Source organism: Eublepharis macularius, chromosome 2, assembly GCF_028583425.1.
Source record: "Eublepharis macularius isolate TG4126 chromosome 2, MPM_Emac_v1.0, whole genome shotgun sequence".
Lineage (NCBI taxonomy): Eukaryota > Metazoa > Chordata > Lepidosauria > Squamata > Eublepharidae > Eublepharis > Eublepharis macularius.
Window position 1 is genome coordinate 162,785,039 of NC_072791.1, and position 19,267 is coordinate 162,804,305.

Genomic DNA, 19,267 nt, shown 5'->3' on the forward strand with positions numbered 1-19,267 from the left:
TTCTTGCCGTGATCAGGTAATGTATTGCCTTTCTCTGCCATTGATCTCAAGTGGGAACCTGCTAATGCAAATGTCTCTGTAACTCTTTCCAATCTTTATTTCTGAGTTCTTGTATGTCTGCTGTATGTAAGTGCTATGTCAGGCATATGCAACACTGTTAGTAAACATTATTTATTTGAATATTAGCCTCCTCTTTCTTGTCTGAGTAATCTGATAGACTGACTCTGGTATATATTGGTTAAAGATCTGCGCTAGCTCAAGCCGAACTGTGTGCTAATTTCCCCTATAAAATAGCAGTTCTGGTAACACAACCATATGCCTGGCGGAACAGCTCTATCTTGCAGGCCCAGCGGAAGGATAACAAATCCGGCCGGGCCCTAGTCTCTTTAGACAGAGCGTTCCACCAGGTTGGAGCCAGGACCAAAAAGGCCCTGGCCCTGGTTGACGCTAGGCGGGCCTCCCTGGGGCCAGGAACCATTAACAGCTGTTCGTTGCTGGATCGAAGTGTCCTCTGGGGCTCATATAGGGAGAGGTGGTCCTGCAGATACACCGGTCCCGGTCCACATAGGGCTTTATAGGTTAATACCAAAACCTTGAATCTGAACTGGTACTCCACCGGTAACCAATGCAGCTGGCACAATACCGGTGTAACATGTGCATTAGAAGGCACTCTGGTGATGACACGCACCGCCACATTTTGGACCACTTGTTACCGCTGGATCAAGTTCAAGGGAAGCCCTGCATAGAGCGCATTACAGTAGTCTAACCTAGAGGTGACCATTGCCTGGACCACTGTAGTTAGGTCATGGGTCAAAAGATAGGGGGCGAGTTGTCTGGTCTGTCAGAGATGGAAGAACGACAACCTGGCAACCACCATGACCTGGGCCTCCATTTTCAAGGAGGCGTCCAAGATCACCCCCAGGCTCCTAACTCTCGGAGCTGGTGTAAGCACCGCCCCATTGAGTATAGGAAGCCTGGGCCCCAAATCCACACTCCCATGACTCAAGTATAGGATCTCCATCTTCACGGGATTTAACTTCAGCCAACTGTGCCTCAACCATCCAGCCACGGCTTCAAAAGCATGCTCCAGGACATCTGGGGCCAATCCAGGCCAGTCGTCCATCAACAGGTATAGCTGGGTGTCATCAGCCTACTGATGACATCCAAGCCTGAAACTACGCACCAGCTGGGCGAGGGGGTGCATATAGATATTGAACAATAATGGGGAAAGTATTGCCCCCTGCAGCACACCACACACTAGTGGATAGTGGGATGACAACTTCTCCCCTAGCGCCACCCTCTGTCCCCGACCATGGAGAAAGGAGACAAGCCACTGTAATGCCATCCCTTGAATTCCCATGTCGACGAGGTGGTGAGTCAGAAGATCATAATCAACCGTATCAAACGCTGCCAAAAGATCTAGTAAAATCAGCAGCGCTGTTCCACCTCGATCCAGGTGTCTACGAAGATCGTCCGTGAGGGCGACCAGCAGTGTCTCGGTCCCATGGCCCAGGCGGAGGCCGGACTGGAAGGGATCCAGGGCTGAAGTCTCCTTCAGGAAACTCTGCAGCTGTTTCTCTGCTGCCCACTCAATCACCTTACCCAGAAACAGGAGGTTCAAGACTGGGCAGTAACTGAGCAGGTCGGCGGGATCCAGTGATGGTTTCCTTAACAGGGGCCTCACCACAACCTCCTTTAGTGCCCTGGGGAAAATCCCAGAGCCCAAGGATGTGTTGACAATAGCTTCCAAGGAATCCCGTAGTCCACCAACACTGGATTTCACCAGCCTCAATGGACATGGTTCCAGGAGGCAAATGGTAGACCTCACCACCTGCAGGATCCTGTCCACCTCCTCCCCAGAGAGAGGGCTGAAATGATCGAATACCGACCCCAAAGACGGCCACGGAGCCTCTAGTTCATGTACTGTGTCAACTGCGGCCAGCAGATCATCGCAGAGAGACAGGACTTTATCAGCAAAAAAGCTCACAAAAGCCTCACAGCTAATGGCCGAATTCAAATTTTGATGGTCTCCACCTGATAAGGAGACCAATGAACGTACCACATTAAACAATTTAGCTGGGCGTGAGCTAGCTAACACAATGGAAGCTGCGTAGAATTCCTTCTTCACAGCTTTCACTGCCACCTCATAGGATTTCATAAGCGACCTATAAGATGTTCTTGCCTCTTCATCCCAAGATCGCCGCCACACACGCTCAAGTCATCTTAGCTCCCACTTCCTCTGCCGAAGCTCCTCCATATACCAGAGAGCTCAGTGACTTCGGGGGCAAAGAGGATGACGGGGTGCGATTTCATCAATGGCTTCAGAGAGCCAGCTTTGCCAGTCTTCCACCAGCTCATCCAACGAACCGCCATGGAGCATCGGTTCCCGCAGAGCATTCTGGAAACCAATAGGATCTATGAGTCTCCACGGGTGAGCATAAATTAGCTCCCCGCCCTTGCAGGTGGGCGTGGCATCCCCAGCCGAGCCTTCGTGTCCACATGGTCTGACCATGGCACCAACTCTACCCTATCCAGAACCACATCCAACCCCACCCCGAAGATCAAGTCTAGCTTGTGGCCTGCTTTATGTGTGGGAGCCGATACAAATTGGGAACGTCCTAGCATTGCCATGGCCAACACCAGGTCCTCAGCCTGCACCGAGGCGGCATCGTCAGTGTGGACATTGAAGTCCCCCAACACTATCAGTCTGGGATATTCCAAGGCCCACCCAGTGATCACCTCTAGCAGGCATGGCAGGGTATCTGCTGGTGCGCTGGGCGGTCGGTACACCAAACCGATAGCCAAACTTCAGCATTCCACACCAGTCCTATACAATCAATGCCAGAGATCTCAGGGATGGGGAGTGGCCTGAAGGAGAAAGCCTCTCGGATAAGCATTGCCACTCCTCCCCCCGGCTTCCCATTCAAGACTGATGAAGGACCGAGTATCCTGGGGGGGTCAGTTCACCCAAGGTGACCATTTCACCATCCCTTACCCAGGTCTTGGTCACGCATACCAGGTCCATATTAGTCTGGTCCATATTTTGAACAGGAATAGCTAGTGGTGTGTACTGCCAAGCCCATGTGAAGTAGTTGTTTCATTCCATAAGTAATTATTTCTATAAGAAATTCATTCTACAAGAAAAGAATTGTCTTTCAGTAGAGAAATTAATATCCTTTTGATAGTAATTCTCTTAATCATCCTACCCACTGTAATTACCTACTTACAGGGCCAGGAGGAATCAGAATATGGAAAGGAGAATGTTTTTCATAGTTGGCAGGCAACATTTAACATGAGCGTATAGTTTGACGATGAAACTGGCCTTATATTTTCAAATTATGCAGAGGCTTGTCTCCAGTCCAGAAGCAATACTAGCATCCCATAATCAAAGACTTGTAAACTGGGAGTCAGTCTTGTGACTGTATGTTCCCTGCTTTCCTCTATCAGTGCCTCACACAGTCACAAGGGTGAATAACTAGTCAGGCTGCCCATGTAGCAGGAAACCCTTCCAAAGCAGTGTGAGGCCCAAAGCAGTTCAGAGCAGTTCAGAGCAAAAACATACCATAAGGTATATAAAAATTGATTACATGGCAAAACCTCTACCACATAACTGAAACTTTATTTTCCCTGTTTTGTGGAGTACCAGTAATGTTTCTGCATTTTTTCCTTTTTCAAAATACTAAAATTTTGTCTATATCAGCAATCTAACATTTGAATTCTTACATAAATTGTATAAATAAATGCTTTAAATGCAGTAAATACAGCAACTCTTTATCTTACAGTGCTGGCATTGGACGAACAGGTGTTCTTATCACTATGGAAACAGCCATGTGTCTCATTGAGTGTAATCAGCCTGTTTACCCTTTGGATATTGTGAGAACCATGAGAGATCAAAGGGCCATGATGATCCAAACTCCCGTAAGTATTTTTCCCAAAAGAACATGCCAGAGCTTTTTAAGAAGCTGTAATGTTATAGTTTGTGACAGCACATGATTTTGTAGAAACACAAGGGAGTCTAGTAGAATCTTAAACAGATTTAATGAAGCATACGTGTTTGTGGTTCAGAGACCACTTCAACATATGCTGCATTTAACACAGGGTTGTAAACTGAAGATGAAACTGGATTTGTAGTTCTAAAGTATGCAGATGCTTACCTCAAGTAGACCAGGGCTTGCATATTGGGAGCTATCCTTATAAGTATGTCATTTATTCCCTCCTCCGCTCTCTGGGTCTCTGCCCTGGGCACAAGAATTAGGCTTGCATCAAATCTTATTCAAGGTGGAGAATGCCACTAAAACAGCTGTAAGTTCAGAAAAATAATAATCTGATTCTTGCCACTTTAAATGTAATTAATTGTGTGTTTCAGAAAGTAACAGGCAATCATCTCATTCCATGAAACAGCAAACTCAGACAGAAGCATCCAGTCTGTGGAGCAGAAGCAGGGTGTTCTTCATGGAACATTTTATTGTATCCAAAATTCTCCCAGTAATGAGTTGATACTTTGGAAAACCCACTGACTTTGTGCTTTATTTTAAATCTTGTTACAGAAAAAACACATCTTAAAAAAATTAAAACACATCATTAAAGCAATTAAATCCAAGTTAAAATACAGTACATATACAATACAATAAAATACACATACGTAAAAACAATTAAAAACAAGGGAGGAAGGAGGGATCACTTAGAGAACACCAGGCAAAACAAAACAGTTTTTACCTGCTAGTGAAAGATGGCAACAGAAGAGTACAGGCAAGTCTCTCTGGGGGGAGAGTTTTAGAATATTAATGCCATGACCGAGAAGGCCCTCTCCTGGTTTACCACACACCTAATTTCAGCAGGTGGGGGGGGGGGTACATGAAGTAGGGCCTTAGAAGATGATATAGTGGTTGGGCAGATTCATTGGAGAGTAGGCAGTAAAAAAGGTATGCTAACATCAGCACCTTGAGTTGTGCCTGGAAACAAATTGAAAGTCAGTGTAGCTGACCAAGACTGGAGTGATATGGTCCCTTTGACCCTCTTCAGTCAATACTCTGGTAATATCTAGATTAGATTACTGCAGTGCACTCTATGTGGGGCTGCCCTTGAAGACTGTCTAGAAACTACAATTGGTACAGAATACCACAGCCAGAAAGCTGACTGGAGCAGTTCATCGGGACCATATCATTCCAGTCTCGGTCCATCTACAGTGGCACCCAGTTTGCTTCCAAGTCCTATTCAGCGTGCTGGTATTGACAAGCCTATATGGCTTGGGGCCAGCATATTTTATCCCTACACCCCTTTGGACCTCCCTCACTATTACAGCGGCTTCAGGTTCCTTGCTTTGAGTGCTCCTGTCATTTGAAGCTAGATGGATGGCAACACAAGAAAGGGCCTTCTTGGTTGTGCTGCCAAAACCATGGAGTTCCCTCTCCAGGGAGATCTGTCCATTGTTACCTTCTGTCAATGGGTGAAGACTTTTGTTTGATTTCATGTTTCCTTACTTGACCCTCTTTCCTCTCTGTGCGTGTAATGTGTAGGTTTTAAAGTTGGTTTTAATGTTTTTTAACTGTTTGTAGCCTTGAGGGCTTTAAGGTGCGATAAAAATGTTTTAAATAAATTAATTGAATGTGCAGAGTAGAGAATGCATGGTTGCAATCCATTCTGGGAATGGCAATTAATGGTTCGTCTTGATGACTTCTGTGCAATTCCACAATGGGACTCTGCACATACAGGCCAATCATGGAAATGATTTCCAGAACTTTCTAGAAGACTAGGAGCACCCCTCCTCCCCTTGGCATTTTCCTGTCAAAACCATCACATGTGCAGAAGGAGTTATGTTTTTGCTTCTGTGGAGACAGGATCTCCATTGCTATTCTCCAGTTTTTCCTCATCTTATTCTTGGGGCTGAAGAGACTCCATTTCTCTTATTTCATCTATAGTCATTCTAGTGATGTGAAGAATAAAATCATATTTAAAGAAGAAAAATTTCTGTTTTTCCCTTTGTAATTATAGCTCAAGACAGCCTTCTTCAAGATTGTGCTGGCTGTGCCTTTAAAACATTACTGACAAATGTCAGTTCTGTGTCTCTTATCTCTCTGGGATTTGCAAGATAGAGCTGCCTGCTTTTTCTGTCACCAGTTTTCCAGAAAGACATGATCTGACAGAGCCTTCTCAGAACGGCTCTTGCTCAAGGGTGGCTTCACACCAGCCTGATTAAAATCTTCCCCAGCCTTGGCTGTGTAAGGGGAAACACCTGGAAGTATAGCCGAACAGTGCCCTGGGTTCCAAAGCTGAAACAGTTTTCTTTTTCTGAAGACTTTGGCTGCGTATCAGCCTGAATAATGGCCCCTCTACTTCCTTGGCTTCGTTGGCTCTGAGAGCAGAAACCTAGAGATGTGGCATCACAGAACCCTCAGTTCTGAACTGAGAGGCTTTCCCTCGAAGGTTTTGATTATGTGCCTCCCTGACTCAAGGATTCCCTCCTCCTCCCAGTTTGTCCTCAATTCCGAGATAAGGTCACTGGAAGCAAGGGTTATTGATAGCACAATGACATCGCCTTGGAAGCATCAATGAAATTATTGGGGTTCCTCAGTTGTTTCTGTTTTTAACAGAGATGATAAAACTGCTTCTATAAGCCCATCCCTTTTCAAAGGCATTTTTTCACTGTCAGTTCTGGTGAATGCCCACACTCCCTTCTTCCTACGAGGAAATGATGCTGGCTTTCCCCAGAGTTCCCTGTCTCATTGCTGTGAGATTGAGCAGTGATTCAGGAATGTGCAGAAGGTCTCTTTTAGTTAACATAGAGTAACTTTATTCAGCAGAAACAAGGCCTAACAGAGGCCTTCAATAGCCCAGCTTACATAGACATGAATAAAACTGCTCCAGATTCTGGAACGAACATTAAACATGAAACAAACTCCTAAACAATACAATTGCTGCCTCTCAATTAGGGTGAGAAGATATATATATAGAGAGAGAAAATTTGCTTTCTTCTTACTGCAGTTTTTCTTTCTCTTTATTCTGTATCTTCCTTGTAATGAGTAAAGAGTAATTCAAAGTAAGAATAAAAAGAAAGCATATATTCCCAGAACAAGGGAGGGCAAGATAAAAAGGGGGAAAGCAAAGAAAAGAAAAGGCGGAGGTGATCTTAAATGGCACTTGGCCGTATCAAACTCCTTCTTGGAGTTGAGACTCAGGAGCTGTAAATCAAGCTCCTGGTCATGTCTCCATCTTTTTTTTTTAGACTTGAGTTCTGTGTAAGTTTTCTTTTAGCCTTATTGTTCAAGACCTAGGTCCAAGGACAGGGAAAGAAGGAGGAGGAAGGTAAAGTGTTCTATTGATAAGGTTGATTTACTTAGGAAGAAAAAAGATCCTCCACCTTAAGATTTATAGGAGATAACTTCTGTTCCAAAAGCTGGACAGGGAGCTTTACCGGAGTCCCTGAGGGCTAGACTACCAAGCTACCCCTCAGGCACCTCAAAAAAACAGATGAAACCAAAAAATTAAAGGCTCATACCCAGACACAGGCTTCCATAGAACTAATACCAAATTCATAACGAAGGGCCAATGATGAGATACACCTAGGGAACCCTCCAGTTGCCTAAAGGAACAAGTACTCTGTTTATAGACTCATTTACTGCAGATTCATATAGGGACACCATACAAAAGTTGTGAAATTACCACTGAGTTAAAAACTCTAATAGCAGTTGGGATATATGATGTGCCCCATTAGAATGAAAGAAATGCAAAATTGCCTTCATAGTGGCCATAGATTTTTGACTGTCCAATTGTTTATGGTATCTCCAGGACAAAGTAGACTGAAATAAAACACCCAAACTAGGGTATCCCATGTGAAGCTGCAATATAGGTTTCTTTCTGTGCTATGTAGATTATTGACCCTTTCCAAGGGTACACCCTTTTTTTTGTCATAAGTTTTGAGCTTTTTTTGCTTTCACAATTACAGAGCACTAGGCATACATTATTTTTCTTGGTCATTTGTTTTAGTGCAAATGTTCCATGCTGTCTGCAGTGCATTGCAGTTAAGTTTTCCTCAACTAACAGGCACCAATTCCTATGTACACTGATCGGAGGTATGGACTATTTGGCCTTGCCGCACACTGTGACAGTCCATGCTCTGCCCTTGTTTGCTTTTTGCTGCCAGAGACCCTCTTTCATTGGAGAATGCCCGTCTAATCTGTTGGCAAAGTAATCTGTTTTTGTTTTTTCTCCAGGCAGTTTTAGCTGTGCAGATTGCTCTGTGTGCAATACAAGGTTCATGGTGCATATTGTGCTTCCTTTCTTTGGCCCCATCAGGCCTTCTTCACTACTTTCATTATACTGATGTGGATCTGCTATGTTTTCCACTCCCACTGACAACTTTGGTAGTTTTGGCCAGCTCCTTTTGCTGCTCTATAGCAGTAGACTCCATTTTTTTCTGAGTGGCAACTGCTGCTCCTTGACTACCATATCTTGCACCTATAAGTGGGTAAGAGCCTCTGCTGAGGTCAGAACAGGATCTAAATGCTGCATCTCATGCTATTGATTATGTTTTGGCCACCAGTTGGGACTCAGACACTTTAAACTTTCCTCTTCCTTTTTGGATTTTCAAAGACATTCCAAATAGGCGCATAACCCCTCATTAGCTTTTTCCTACTACCTGGTGCTTCATCTTTAGTGTGCAGCACTTCCACCTGTGGAATGAGGACATTCAGAGTTCTAACCTATGGGTCCGTGCCCTGACCCCCCCCCTTCATAATGTTTCACAATGTCCATATGTCCAATGCCCTGGCCGGGATTCCCTACTGGGATTGGCTTTCAGTCCTCATGACTCACAATTCTATCTTTTGTATTAGTCTTTCAGGCTCCAAGAGGGATGTGGCAGTATCCTCCCACAACCCTTTCATTGTGGGTTGGTAGAGGCTGTTGCACTCTTCTCTTGAGTGCATGACTGTTCAGTGCCTTTAACCTAGCATGGCTAAGTTGTCACATGCCTGCATGAAAATTGGCAAGGACACTTGTAGAGAACTGCCTACTTCTTTATAAGCACCTCTGGGTGAATGCAAATGCCAAGCATCTGTTGGGAAGGCAGTCCTCCATAGTTTCTTACTTTGAGAACTTCACACCCATCTCCTTCAGTAAGTTAGCTTGCTACTCTCGCAGTGTGGGACTGCACAGAAGTCATGAAGTTGAAAACAGGGTTGTGCTTACCTGTAACTTTGTTCCACAAGTAGTCTTCTGTGCAGGCACACATCCCTCACTCCTGCCCAACTGTGAACTTTCCAAAACCTTGGAGTGGTCTCTGGCAGCAGCATGGAGAGAACTGAGGGAATAGTGCCCCTCCTCCTGGTCATGTGATAGTTTTGGTGAGAAAATGTCAAGGTGAGAAGAGATGCTCCTAGTCTTCTAGAATGCTCTGGAAATCGTTTCTGCAGCTGTCCTGAGCCTGCACAGAAGACTACTTGATGAACAACAGTTACAGGTAAATGCAACCCTGGTTTTTATAATATTGGGTTGGGACCAGTGAACAGTCAGGAGAAGAAGCTTAACTGTCATGAATCTTCTTTACTTTTCCCTGCCCCCAGCAGCCATTTTCATTCCCAGGAAAGTTGAAGGTTGCTCAGCCTGTGTACAGTAATTGCTGTACATACTAGTGTGCTGCAGTGAGGACCTGCTCTTTCCATCTGCATTGGTCTGTTGAGATTGAAGAGAGAATGATTTCTACTCTTTCCAGAATTTGGAGTAAATAATCTGTGTGTTGCTGTGCATTAAGATATTTTTATCAAGTTTAGATAAAAATTACTACTAGATAGGAAAACTCCCAAGAAAGATTGGTAATGGATCTAGGAAACTGTCCGATTTAAGATCGAACTGTCTGCCTTAAGGGAGAATTTTAATAAAAATTTTCACTGGTAACTTACTCCATGTAAACTTTCTAAGATCTATGGTCCTCAATATGATCTGTGTGGAAAATGTAGGGAAGATTTGTAGACAAAATTTGGAATTATGTTTATTCTCAGCCATTTTGTCAACAAATTTATAATAGGATCCAGAAATTAGTTTTCTTTCAAATGAAGTAGAACATATGGTATGTTTTCTGTAAAGTTTTGTAAAACTGATTCTTTCTGATATTTTAATGCTGCTTTTTGTATTTTTTATAATCAACTTCAGTTTTTAAACTGTTTTCCAGAGTCAATACAGATTCGTTTGTGAGGCTATTTTGAAAGTGTATGAAGAAGGACTCGTTAGACCTTTAATGATGTCAGTGAATAAATAGAAAGCAAAAGATACTTTTTAGAAGACCTGGTTTAAGACACTGGCTGCACTTGTTCTGCCATAACTTTGTTTGCAAGAAATGGTGTCTGAAAACAATGAAGAACTGAAAAGAACTTGGAAAAACTTCAGCACTGTCGCACTTTACAATGAAACTGAAAACAGTCTCTAAAACACTATGATTTTCTGTGTTGGAAGACTCTCTTCTTGCTTTGCTCTGAAAAAAAACAAACAAACTGAATGAACTCCCTATGTTCAGAATGACTTTTCCAGACTTGGGTGTAGTGCCATATAGTTCCTTTTTGTTTGAACTGCTGCTGCTGCTGCAAAAAAAAAGCTTGGAATACTTTTACTCTCTATTTGGCACCTGTGTTTTTTCAAAGTAACAATACACACAAAGCCATTTCTTCCAATGCTAGATTTTTTGCTGTGTTCATATCCTTGCTATCTTTGTCTTCATTTTGGTGAAACATTAGCAATATTACTGCTACTAGACACACTGCCTACTGAAGTAACACATTTGCCCTATGCCCTTCTGGAAACTAATTTGATTAGTAATGGAAAGCTGAAATCTGTTCTAACCCAACAATAGCTGCACAAAGGCCCATTTAACCAGCATCTTGTTTAATGTGGGGTAGAAGAGGCATTATTTTGAAATGATAGTTAAGTTTCTCAGTGTCATAATATTGGTGTGTTCCAAATCATCTGACATTACCTAATGGAAAAAAATGGTCTTAACCCCTTAAGTGCCTTGAGACTTACAGTGTACGGCTCGGATCCTAAGGTGCCATGGTGCAACAGCAATTCTATGACAGAACAATATTTCCATTTGCAGAGGAAAGGAGGAAGACTCCCTCTTTGCCCTCATACTGTTCCTGGGGGGTGTACCATGACCCACAAGAGCACAATTTTGGGTGGCACAGAAAGCGGGAGGGGAGAGAAGTTGAAAGCTTAAGGGCAGCTCCACTTGTGCTGCTTAGGATTCAAACCTGTCTTAATGAGTAGGCACTTGTATAGGCCCTAAAGGGGAAGTATCATCATTGAAACATTTATTTTAGTGGGTTCATGTTTTAAATCATGACCCTTGGTGCTTAGAGTATGGTAGTGTAGGGGGTTGAAAGAAAAGGAAATACCATTCCTTCTCTTTCAACAAGTACCCACGTGCTACTATGGGTAGCAAAAGCATCCCAGCCTATTTAAATAAGCATTATGTACTGCTATGAAATGAAGTGGAAATATCTGACACATTCCTTTCATTTGGTAAAATGTTTGCAGCATAAAACAAAGTCAGTAGATTGTTTTAGAACTTGTTCCCCTGTTTACCCTTATGCTGAGAAGGAAAAGCTTTGTAACTTAAGTAAGAAAATGATAGCTTTTTAGTAGCACTGATACTTTGCTTTAAACATGGCAATCCAAGATGATCCTTCCCCTATCACCTGTTTGCCATTTTTGTTCCCTGAATCCACATCTGTTTTTCAAGTCAATGCGTTTACTGGACCGTTTACTGGACTACTTTTAAAAGGTGGGAGGAGCAGGGGAGGGTAAAGGCCATCCACTCGTCCCTAAAATATTTGGCCTTGTTTGGATTTCCATGTTGTTCTTTTGTGAGATGAAATTGTTACTGTTTGTGTGCCTCCTTTCTGAAGTTGTTAGCATGTGGAGGCAGGTCTTTGATACAGTATCTGAACTCATTCTAGAGACATGTATAGCTTTTCAAAAAAAATTTCTAGATGAAGCCAACAGACTAGTAAGGATGTCCAGCCTTGCACAGTAAGTTGGGGATTATTTGTTTTTTATAAAGACTTACCTTCAACCCCTATATTTAAATATTTGATTACGCAACACTTTTTAAAAAATCAGGATATGCAAAGTATAGAATGGGAAATTTGATTATTTTAAAATAGTTGGGTTTTTTAAATTATGGTATATGTTCTCTTCAACAACTACTTAGAAGGATCTATAGACACACTGTATAAAGTTTATCCCTAGTGAGCTGAAACTCTGTGGTGTTAAATGGCAGCAATCCAGTACCATAATGCCAAATGAAAGAGAAAATGTAAAGTCTTTTTTAAAAAATCAGCCTTTATTTACAAAGCAAGGCTGTGGTATATGTTTCTAGATTTAACATTAATTTCATTATTTTCCTTTAATGATAAATACTTTAGGTTATATATTCCACTGCCAGGGATATTTGTTAGTGTCTCTTTTACCCACTTGTGGCTGAAGTGGCATTGGTGATTATAGGCTTCTAAAAATCTTACGTTGAGCAGTTGTGCTGTCCTTAAGAATACAAATTTTTTGTGCTTTGACAAGCTGACCCATTTGCTAACTCTGCTTCTACTTTTGAAAGCTGTGAAAGTTGAGGGGTTGGTGAGAGAAATGTTGTATACAAAGTAATAATTGAAGGAAACACTGTTGCTATTCAGCGAGGCATGAGAGGCTGTATGTCTGCATTTTCATTAGGCTTAGGGCAGATGACAAAGTGCAATGTGGTGATTGCTTAGAATCTTTCTGTGCAGTTGTCTAAAACCATCTTTACATGTTGGGGCAAGCAATGTAAAACCCCTTTTTTATAGAAAGCTTACAGTGGCTCTTTTCAGCCAATGTGATGGCAATTAAAAGAAATACTGGTAAACATTCTTCATGCTTATGCTCTGTTTTAATACGTTTTGCATCAAAAGGGTCACAGTATAATACCTGGAAAGTTTTTTCCTGCTTTTGATTTTCAGGTATGGATTTTCACTATTCTAGGCCATGGTGGTGGTTATTTACAGGGCTAACGTAAGCACTTGTAGTATAGTAAAGGAACTGCTATGTGATTACATTCATTCTATTGAAACAACGTTTGGTTTCTCTGTTGCCAATCTATAAATAAAAGTAGCATTGCCATTTTTATAAACTTACAGGAGAAAGGACTTAGAGAGTTTATAACAACACTGTGTATCATTGGTATTTTACATATGCGATATTCTTATGTGAGGTTGCCAAAGCAATTTGAATCCATGAGAAATATTTATACCACAATGTATAGCTTTGTTGGAGGATATTTTTCATATTCAGTATATTTGATGCAATGTAGAAACAGAAACAATTGTCTTAAAAGTCTCTCCCTTCTGATATAAGCTGATTTAGAGCTTACTGGTTAGTTGCAATGAAGAAATAGAGAGAGGGATTAGTTTGGGTGGGGTTACTAGCTAATCAACAAGCTGTGAGAATTTTCCTCAGTGTACATATGATAAGGACATAATAATAATAAATCAAAGCATTATGCCAGAAACATCAATTTCCACAAAATACATATTCTCATTGTGGTATAAATAACCTTCTACTAATATTTTTATATGTCCTGAAAGTTAATACTATTAATTACTTTGCATTGGGTTATGAAGATCTGTATCAAACTAAAACAAAAATATTTTTTGTAAGTGTTTCATGCTGTACAAAACATGAATGTATGTTTGAGGCATAATGATATATAAAGTAATAAGTGTTATGAATGTTGGATTTTACGAATAATTATTTTCATACTGTTTGCTAAAAAAGATGGGGGAGAGCAGTTTGTAACACTTTGGTTCTTTTTTTTTTTAATTTCAGTTATTTTCACTGTAAGAGTAATAGGGTAATAGTTTTGTGCCAATATTTGTTTAAATGTATGGGATTTTGGTTCTATCTTCAGGATTGGAAACTGCAATTATTTAAGGTACTTTGAAAGTTTGTCAAATGCTGAAATCTAGGACTCTAAGGTTTTGGGTTGTGGGGTTTTTGTTTTTGTTTTTTTGCCTTTTCAGTTTTGTTGCTTTGGGGTGATAAGGGTATAATTTGGAGTAGTTAAATATGAAGTACCTACAGATGGTGTCAGTCAATCTCTGAGAAATATGATTCTAAGCAAGCCACTTTAAGTATGCCTTTCTCCAAAAGGATGAAGTCAAGCATGTTCCACTAGTATTGTTGTAATGTTGGGGACCGGTGCTAGCTCATGGACAAGACTTCTGGTGCAGGCATTAGTATATTCTATACCTTAATGTTTATTCTGAGACAACTAAATTTAGGGTCAGATTTTAGGTTCTCTTAAGCTGAAGCATTAAGTGTTGTGACTGAAGTAATAAAACCTACCAAATTTATATGCTGTAGTCCAAGCTATTAATTTGCAACAAAAAGTCATTCATGCTAAAACATTCAGTAGTAGCTGAGAGCTGTGTTTAATCAGGATTTTATAAATAAGCTCTGTAAGTGCTGCTATTATCTTATAATGGAAGGTGCAAAATGCAAGTGAAGAGAGCTAGGAGAGGTTTGTGACAGATCCAGTATGGCCAGCACCTTGCCATGAGCAATGTGCAGATTAAAACTTGCAGCATTAGTGGAAAGGGAGAACAGCAGCAGAATGCTGCAGTTGCAGCTGATCAGAGAGGTCAGGAAGCGGAAGAGTCATGCATGGAATCTCAGCAGCTTCTGCATCTTGTAGAAAAGGACTTAACTAGACATTTTGGAAAGTGTCTAGCCTATATGCTATTTGTAGCTCTCACAGATTTTTGTGAAGATGCACCTCCTCACCCTTGGAAAGAAGCGGAGGCATCTGGTCCCATATGCAATATTGTTATTATTGGATGTTGTACCTATAGATTAGTTTTGAGTAATAAATCACTTAGTTCTACATTTGGTGTTAAGGGAAGTTCTGCACATTATGCGAAATCCTTTCTCAGCCCCCCCTTTTTGTCATGCAAGTTTAGATCTTAACTTCCTTTTCCATTTAGGGAAGGCACCCATGGAGGAAGGTGTGGGGGGGCAGTTTTTCAATGATTCTCTCCTCCTACTGCAAAGGCCTCTGATAGGTTTACCAATCTCCAGGTGGTGGCTGGAGATCTCCCAGAATTACTACTGATCTCCAGACCACAGAGCTCAGTTCCCCTGGAGAAAATGGCTGTTTCGTTTGGAGGGTGGACTCTATGGCATTATACCCTGCTGAGGTCCCTTCCCAAGCCCTGCCCTCCCCAGGCTTCATCCCCAAAATCTCCAGGAATTTCCCAACTAAGAGCTGGCAATCCTACTCTGATATTGTTCCTGGAGTGGAGGGGTGACAGGAGGCTTCAGGAGGAGTGCGAGAGAGGAAATTTCCCCTTCAAGTGATGCAGCTCTGTTCATGCTAGGTAGGATCCAGTTAATAATGATGTCTGTTCTCAAGTATGTAGGAGATGTAGCTAAAAACCTTGTGTAATAAGCACCTCCAACTTCCTGACTAGAGCCAGTCTTTTTCCTGCTTCCATTGTAAATTACTGCAGCTTCTGAGGTTTGGCCTATGTTAGCTGGGTTCTGCACATTGTGCAAAGCTTCTTCTTTGTGTGTCCCAGGATAACATCCATAATGCAGCTGCCAGCATGTATTCTGTACCAATATATATTCATATGGAAATGAACTCATGGTAAATATTCAAGAACCGAGAGTACGCAAATATACATTATGCTGATTCCTACAGCCTGCTTATGATTTTAACATCCTGAAGAATATTGAAGAGTGGTGTTACTTGAGCAACTTAGTCTGTCCTGATAAAATGCTGAAGTGACAGAAAATCAAATGGAGTGTGTCCCATGCCTCTTGTGCTGCATCACTGTAGCAGTGACTTATTATCAGTCTCAGTCATGGTAGTCCTAGGCTGCTTCCACATGGGGACTTTTCCCTGCATGAAAATCAGGAGGCCCCTGCATTTAAAGGGACCATCCATATGATACGCTAATTCTGAGCACAGCTCATCAGCTTGACATGCTCCCCCCTGTAAAGCCCTCTTTGATCCAACCCTCATTTGTGGGGTGGTGGTGGGTAGAGCATCCATCTGGATGCTGCACCCACAGCCACTAGAAGCTGGTGCTAATCTCTGCTTCCAGCATGGCATGGGATGTTTTCTTGCCACACGCCGCCCTGCCCCCTTAGCCCATAAAGGACAGTTTCCCTTTCCCAGCTCAGGCATGCTTACAGTGCAGTTGCACTAAGAAAGGGAAGTGAGGTTCTCAAGATCCATTGTAATATCTGCTGTATTGTGCTTTCGTGCACATGCAGTGGAGGATAGGGAGAGGTGCAGCAGCAGCAAGCAGAAAAGAACAGGTCTCACCCAGTTCCATCCTGCTTGCTGCTGCCATAGCAAGGGGCATTTTTGTGTCCCTATATAGATGCAACCCTACAATCAATTTAGTGTGTTTAGACTAGCCCCAGAATTACGGTCAATGACCACACCTAATTAAAAGTGGATTTATTGGATTTATTTCTGAACAAATGAGTTGAGAAAGATGCCTTAAACACAAATGGAGTGGCTTATTGTTTCTAATAATAATACGTTATCTGTATTTGCCTTAGAACACTTCCTAATTTTAATACCTGGTTGCCCTTTAAAATAATTTGCCATTTTCAACAGCACAACACTGATTTCTCAATTTGAGCCACAAAGGAAATGAAGATTATGTATGGATGCCAAATCACAATCAAGTCCATTTATTAACAAACCAGGATATTTGATTTATTAAACATGAAGACACAAATTAATTTGAATTTTGGAGATGCTCAAAGGGAGAACTAATATATTCACTTTAATTTACCTGATGCAGCCAAGCTAGAGAGAGAAACCAAAGCCAAAATGTAGGGAATTTTAAAAGACACGGACTTTTAAATTTTTCCCACACATTGATTGTTTTCTGAATCAAGACAGCGTTTTTAAGGTATTTAATGGAAATTCTTTGCTTTTAAACATTAGTAATGCACATATGTTAAATTTTAATTGCTTTAAAACACATGTTCCTGGCATATGGTTTATTTGCACAGGATGACTCGAAGACCATTATGTTAATAATTTGGAGATGAATATTTTAGAGACATTGACTGACAATATTTGCTGGTGAAGTTACTTGATATTTAACAAAATTTATAAAGGGTTTTGCCTACATTTATTGAATTTCAAATAGTAGCACTTTATCTCATTCTTTACTACTGACAGTTTTGGGACAAGATAAATTTGCTATCAGGTTGAAGAGAGTTGTTTAATGGATTGCTGTGCAGAGTTTATTTGGGGTTCTGTGATATGAATCTTTACCGGTGCATTAACTTTCTGGCTCATTTCCCACTGTTTTAGGATACATTTATGTAACTGAAATCACAGTCCTACCATACTGTATCCTAAACCTAAGTACTAATGCCTGTATGATCTGTAGTGCTGTGCAACATCTCCTTTTTTGTGGTATTGTGCTGATGCAACTGTTCATGCACTAAGAATGGGGCGGGGGGGGATAAGAATGATACTAAAAATAATCCCCACAAGAACATCTGGTTAAGAGTTCATTTGGGGGTGATTTTTTTCTTGTGTCTCAGCTAGCCACAATGCTATTTACAGTGGCCTGGATCCAAAGAGCTGCAGACAGCTTCTCCGGAAGCATTACTGCTTATGGGGCCGATCGTTTTTTCTTGAGCTGCCCTGCAGGCTGCTTCTAAATTTGGGGGACCTTCTAGAGTGTTTCTGATGAAGAAGAAAGAAATTAGGTCAGTGGGAAGCCTTAATGCACATTTGGAAGTGTTCGCATGTACTTAAGGAGCTCTTTGATTCCTGGCTTACGGATATTGCTGCTTAGAGTTATTTTTTTAACATTTACTTAAAAATCTGGAAATCAATACATTTTGTACTTAAGTTACAAATTATTAGTAAAGAAAAAGAATGCACAGAAATTAATGTTTAAGCGTTGCAATTTTTTTCCCTTCAAGGCAATGGCTATAATGTGATTGGAGGAGTTAAACCATTGATAATAAATTGCTTTATATTGTTCTAGTAAAGAATATCAGTACATTTCCTAATTCAGTTATCTCCAAACATTAGGGTTGGTTTCAAATTTAACATAAATTCATATGGATACTAAAAAGTGATCTTGTTCTAGCAAATTCTAAAGAGATTTTTGTGTTTGTATATGAGGTTTTTTTCCCTGTCACAGGTGCTATGTGTAAATATAAAGGGTGAAAAATATAGTCTTGCGTGGATCATGTTCACAGTCCAATGTGTGGCCATTATTTTCTTTATTTTATTACTAGTGATCTGATGGTAATGGGTTTTTTTTTCTTTTGTGGCTTTGCATTTGTCCAGTTCAACTGGGTTTTGTGCAACTAAGTAAATCCACTTCAATGATCTTGGTGGGTCATCTCTGAAGCCCAGTATACGTACACATTTTCTGTTCATTGCACAAGTTCATTTTTATATAAACAGGTTTGTTTTTGAACTTGTGTGTTTCTTAGGTGTACAGAGTTTTTCAGCTAATAGCCTTGATATGAGGCAGCAGGAAATGTGCTCAGTTGAAAATGACATGCACTTGAATTTGGTCAACACTGGACAACGTGAAAAAGTCAGAGTTCATCACTGTAGCTACTACTGTATGCTTTAAAAGGGCCTTATGTATTTTGCCTACATTGGGGTAACGGGAGAGTTTTTGCCGTTAAGAATAAGGTACACTAACATTCTACATACTATACCAGCAGCTTCCCAGGGGGAGGGGGATATTTAACATTTAATAAATCTTGTTTTTAGTCTTAAGAGCAATTTCATTCTATTATGTGAAATATATGCTGTTATACATATTTTGTGGATATATTTAATTTCGATTGACAAATAGTTGTCTAGGTACAAACTTGAAACAAAATATATAGTTTACTTGTGAATCTTAATTGTTTAATTGCAAAATAAAGATGTGCTTTAGTAATTTAAAACTTGGAGGTTTTTATTATCGGTTGCAGATACACTGCATAACTTCATACCAATTATTTTTAAAAATCATTTTACCTCCTGTTCTACTATTTACACACATATCACACAGGGGAGCTACTAAACTCTCTCTCAGAAAGTTTACAACTTTTGTTGTTCATAATGTGCACATGCTACCGAGACAACAGTGAATATCACAAATGACATAACACCAGGGATATTTGGTTGTGCCTATCATGCTGCATTCTTACTACTGGTAATGTGTATAACCTGTGTGCTGTGCTGCTGTTAAAAACTACT

General features: G+C 40.9%; 1 protein-coding gene across 2 annotated transcripts in view; it reads left to right on the forward strand.

Moving 5' to 3' along the window:
- Window positions 1-18,965, forward strand: part of PTPN4 (protein tyrosine phosphatase non-receptor type 4) — a 220,512-nt gene extending 201,547 nt beyond the window's left edge. Inside the window, exons 26-27 of one of the 2 annotated variants that reach the window (XM_054970596.1) lie at window positions 3,783-3,918; window positions 10,166-18,965. In XM_054970596.1, coding sequence (XP_054826571.1) covers window positions 3,783-3,918; window positions 10,166-10,252 — 223 coding nt within the window. In that variant the 3' untranslated portion in view covers window positions 10,253-18,965. Of the gene's footprint in view, window positions 1-3,782; window positions 3,919-4,366; window positions 4,415-10,165 lie in introns of those variants that run through there. The other variant, XM_054970597.1, reaches the window with a different exon arrangement.
- Window positions 18,966-19,267: the final 302 nt, after the last annotated feature.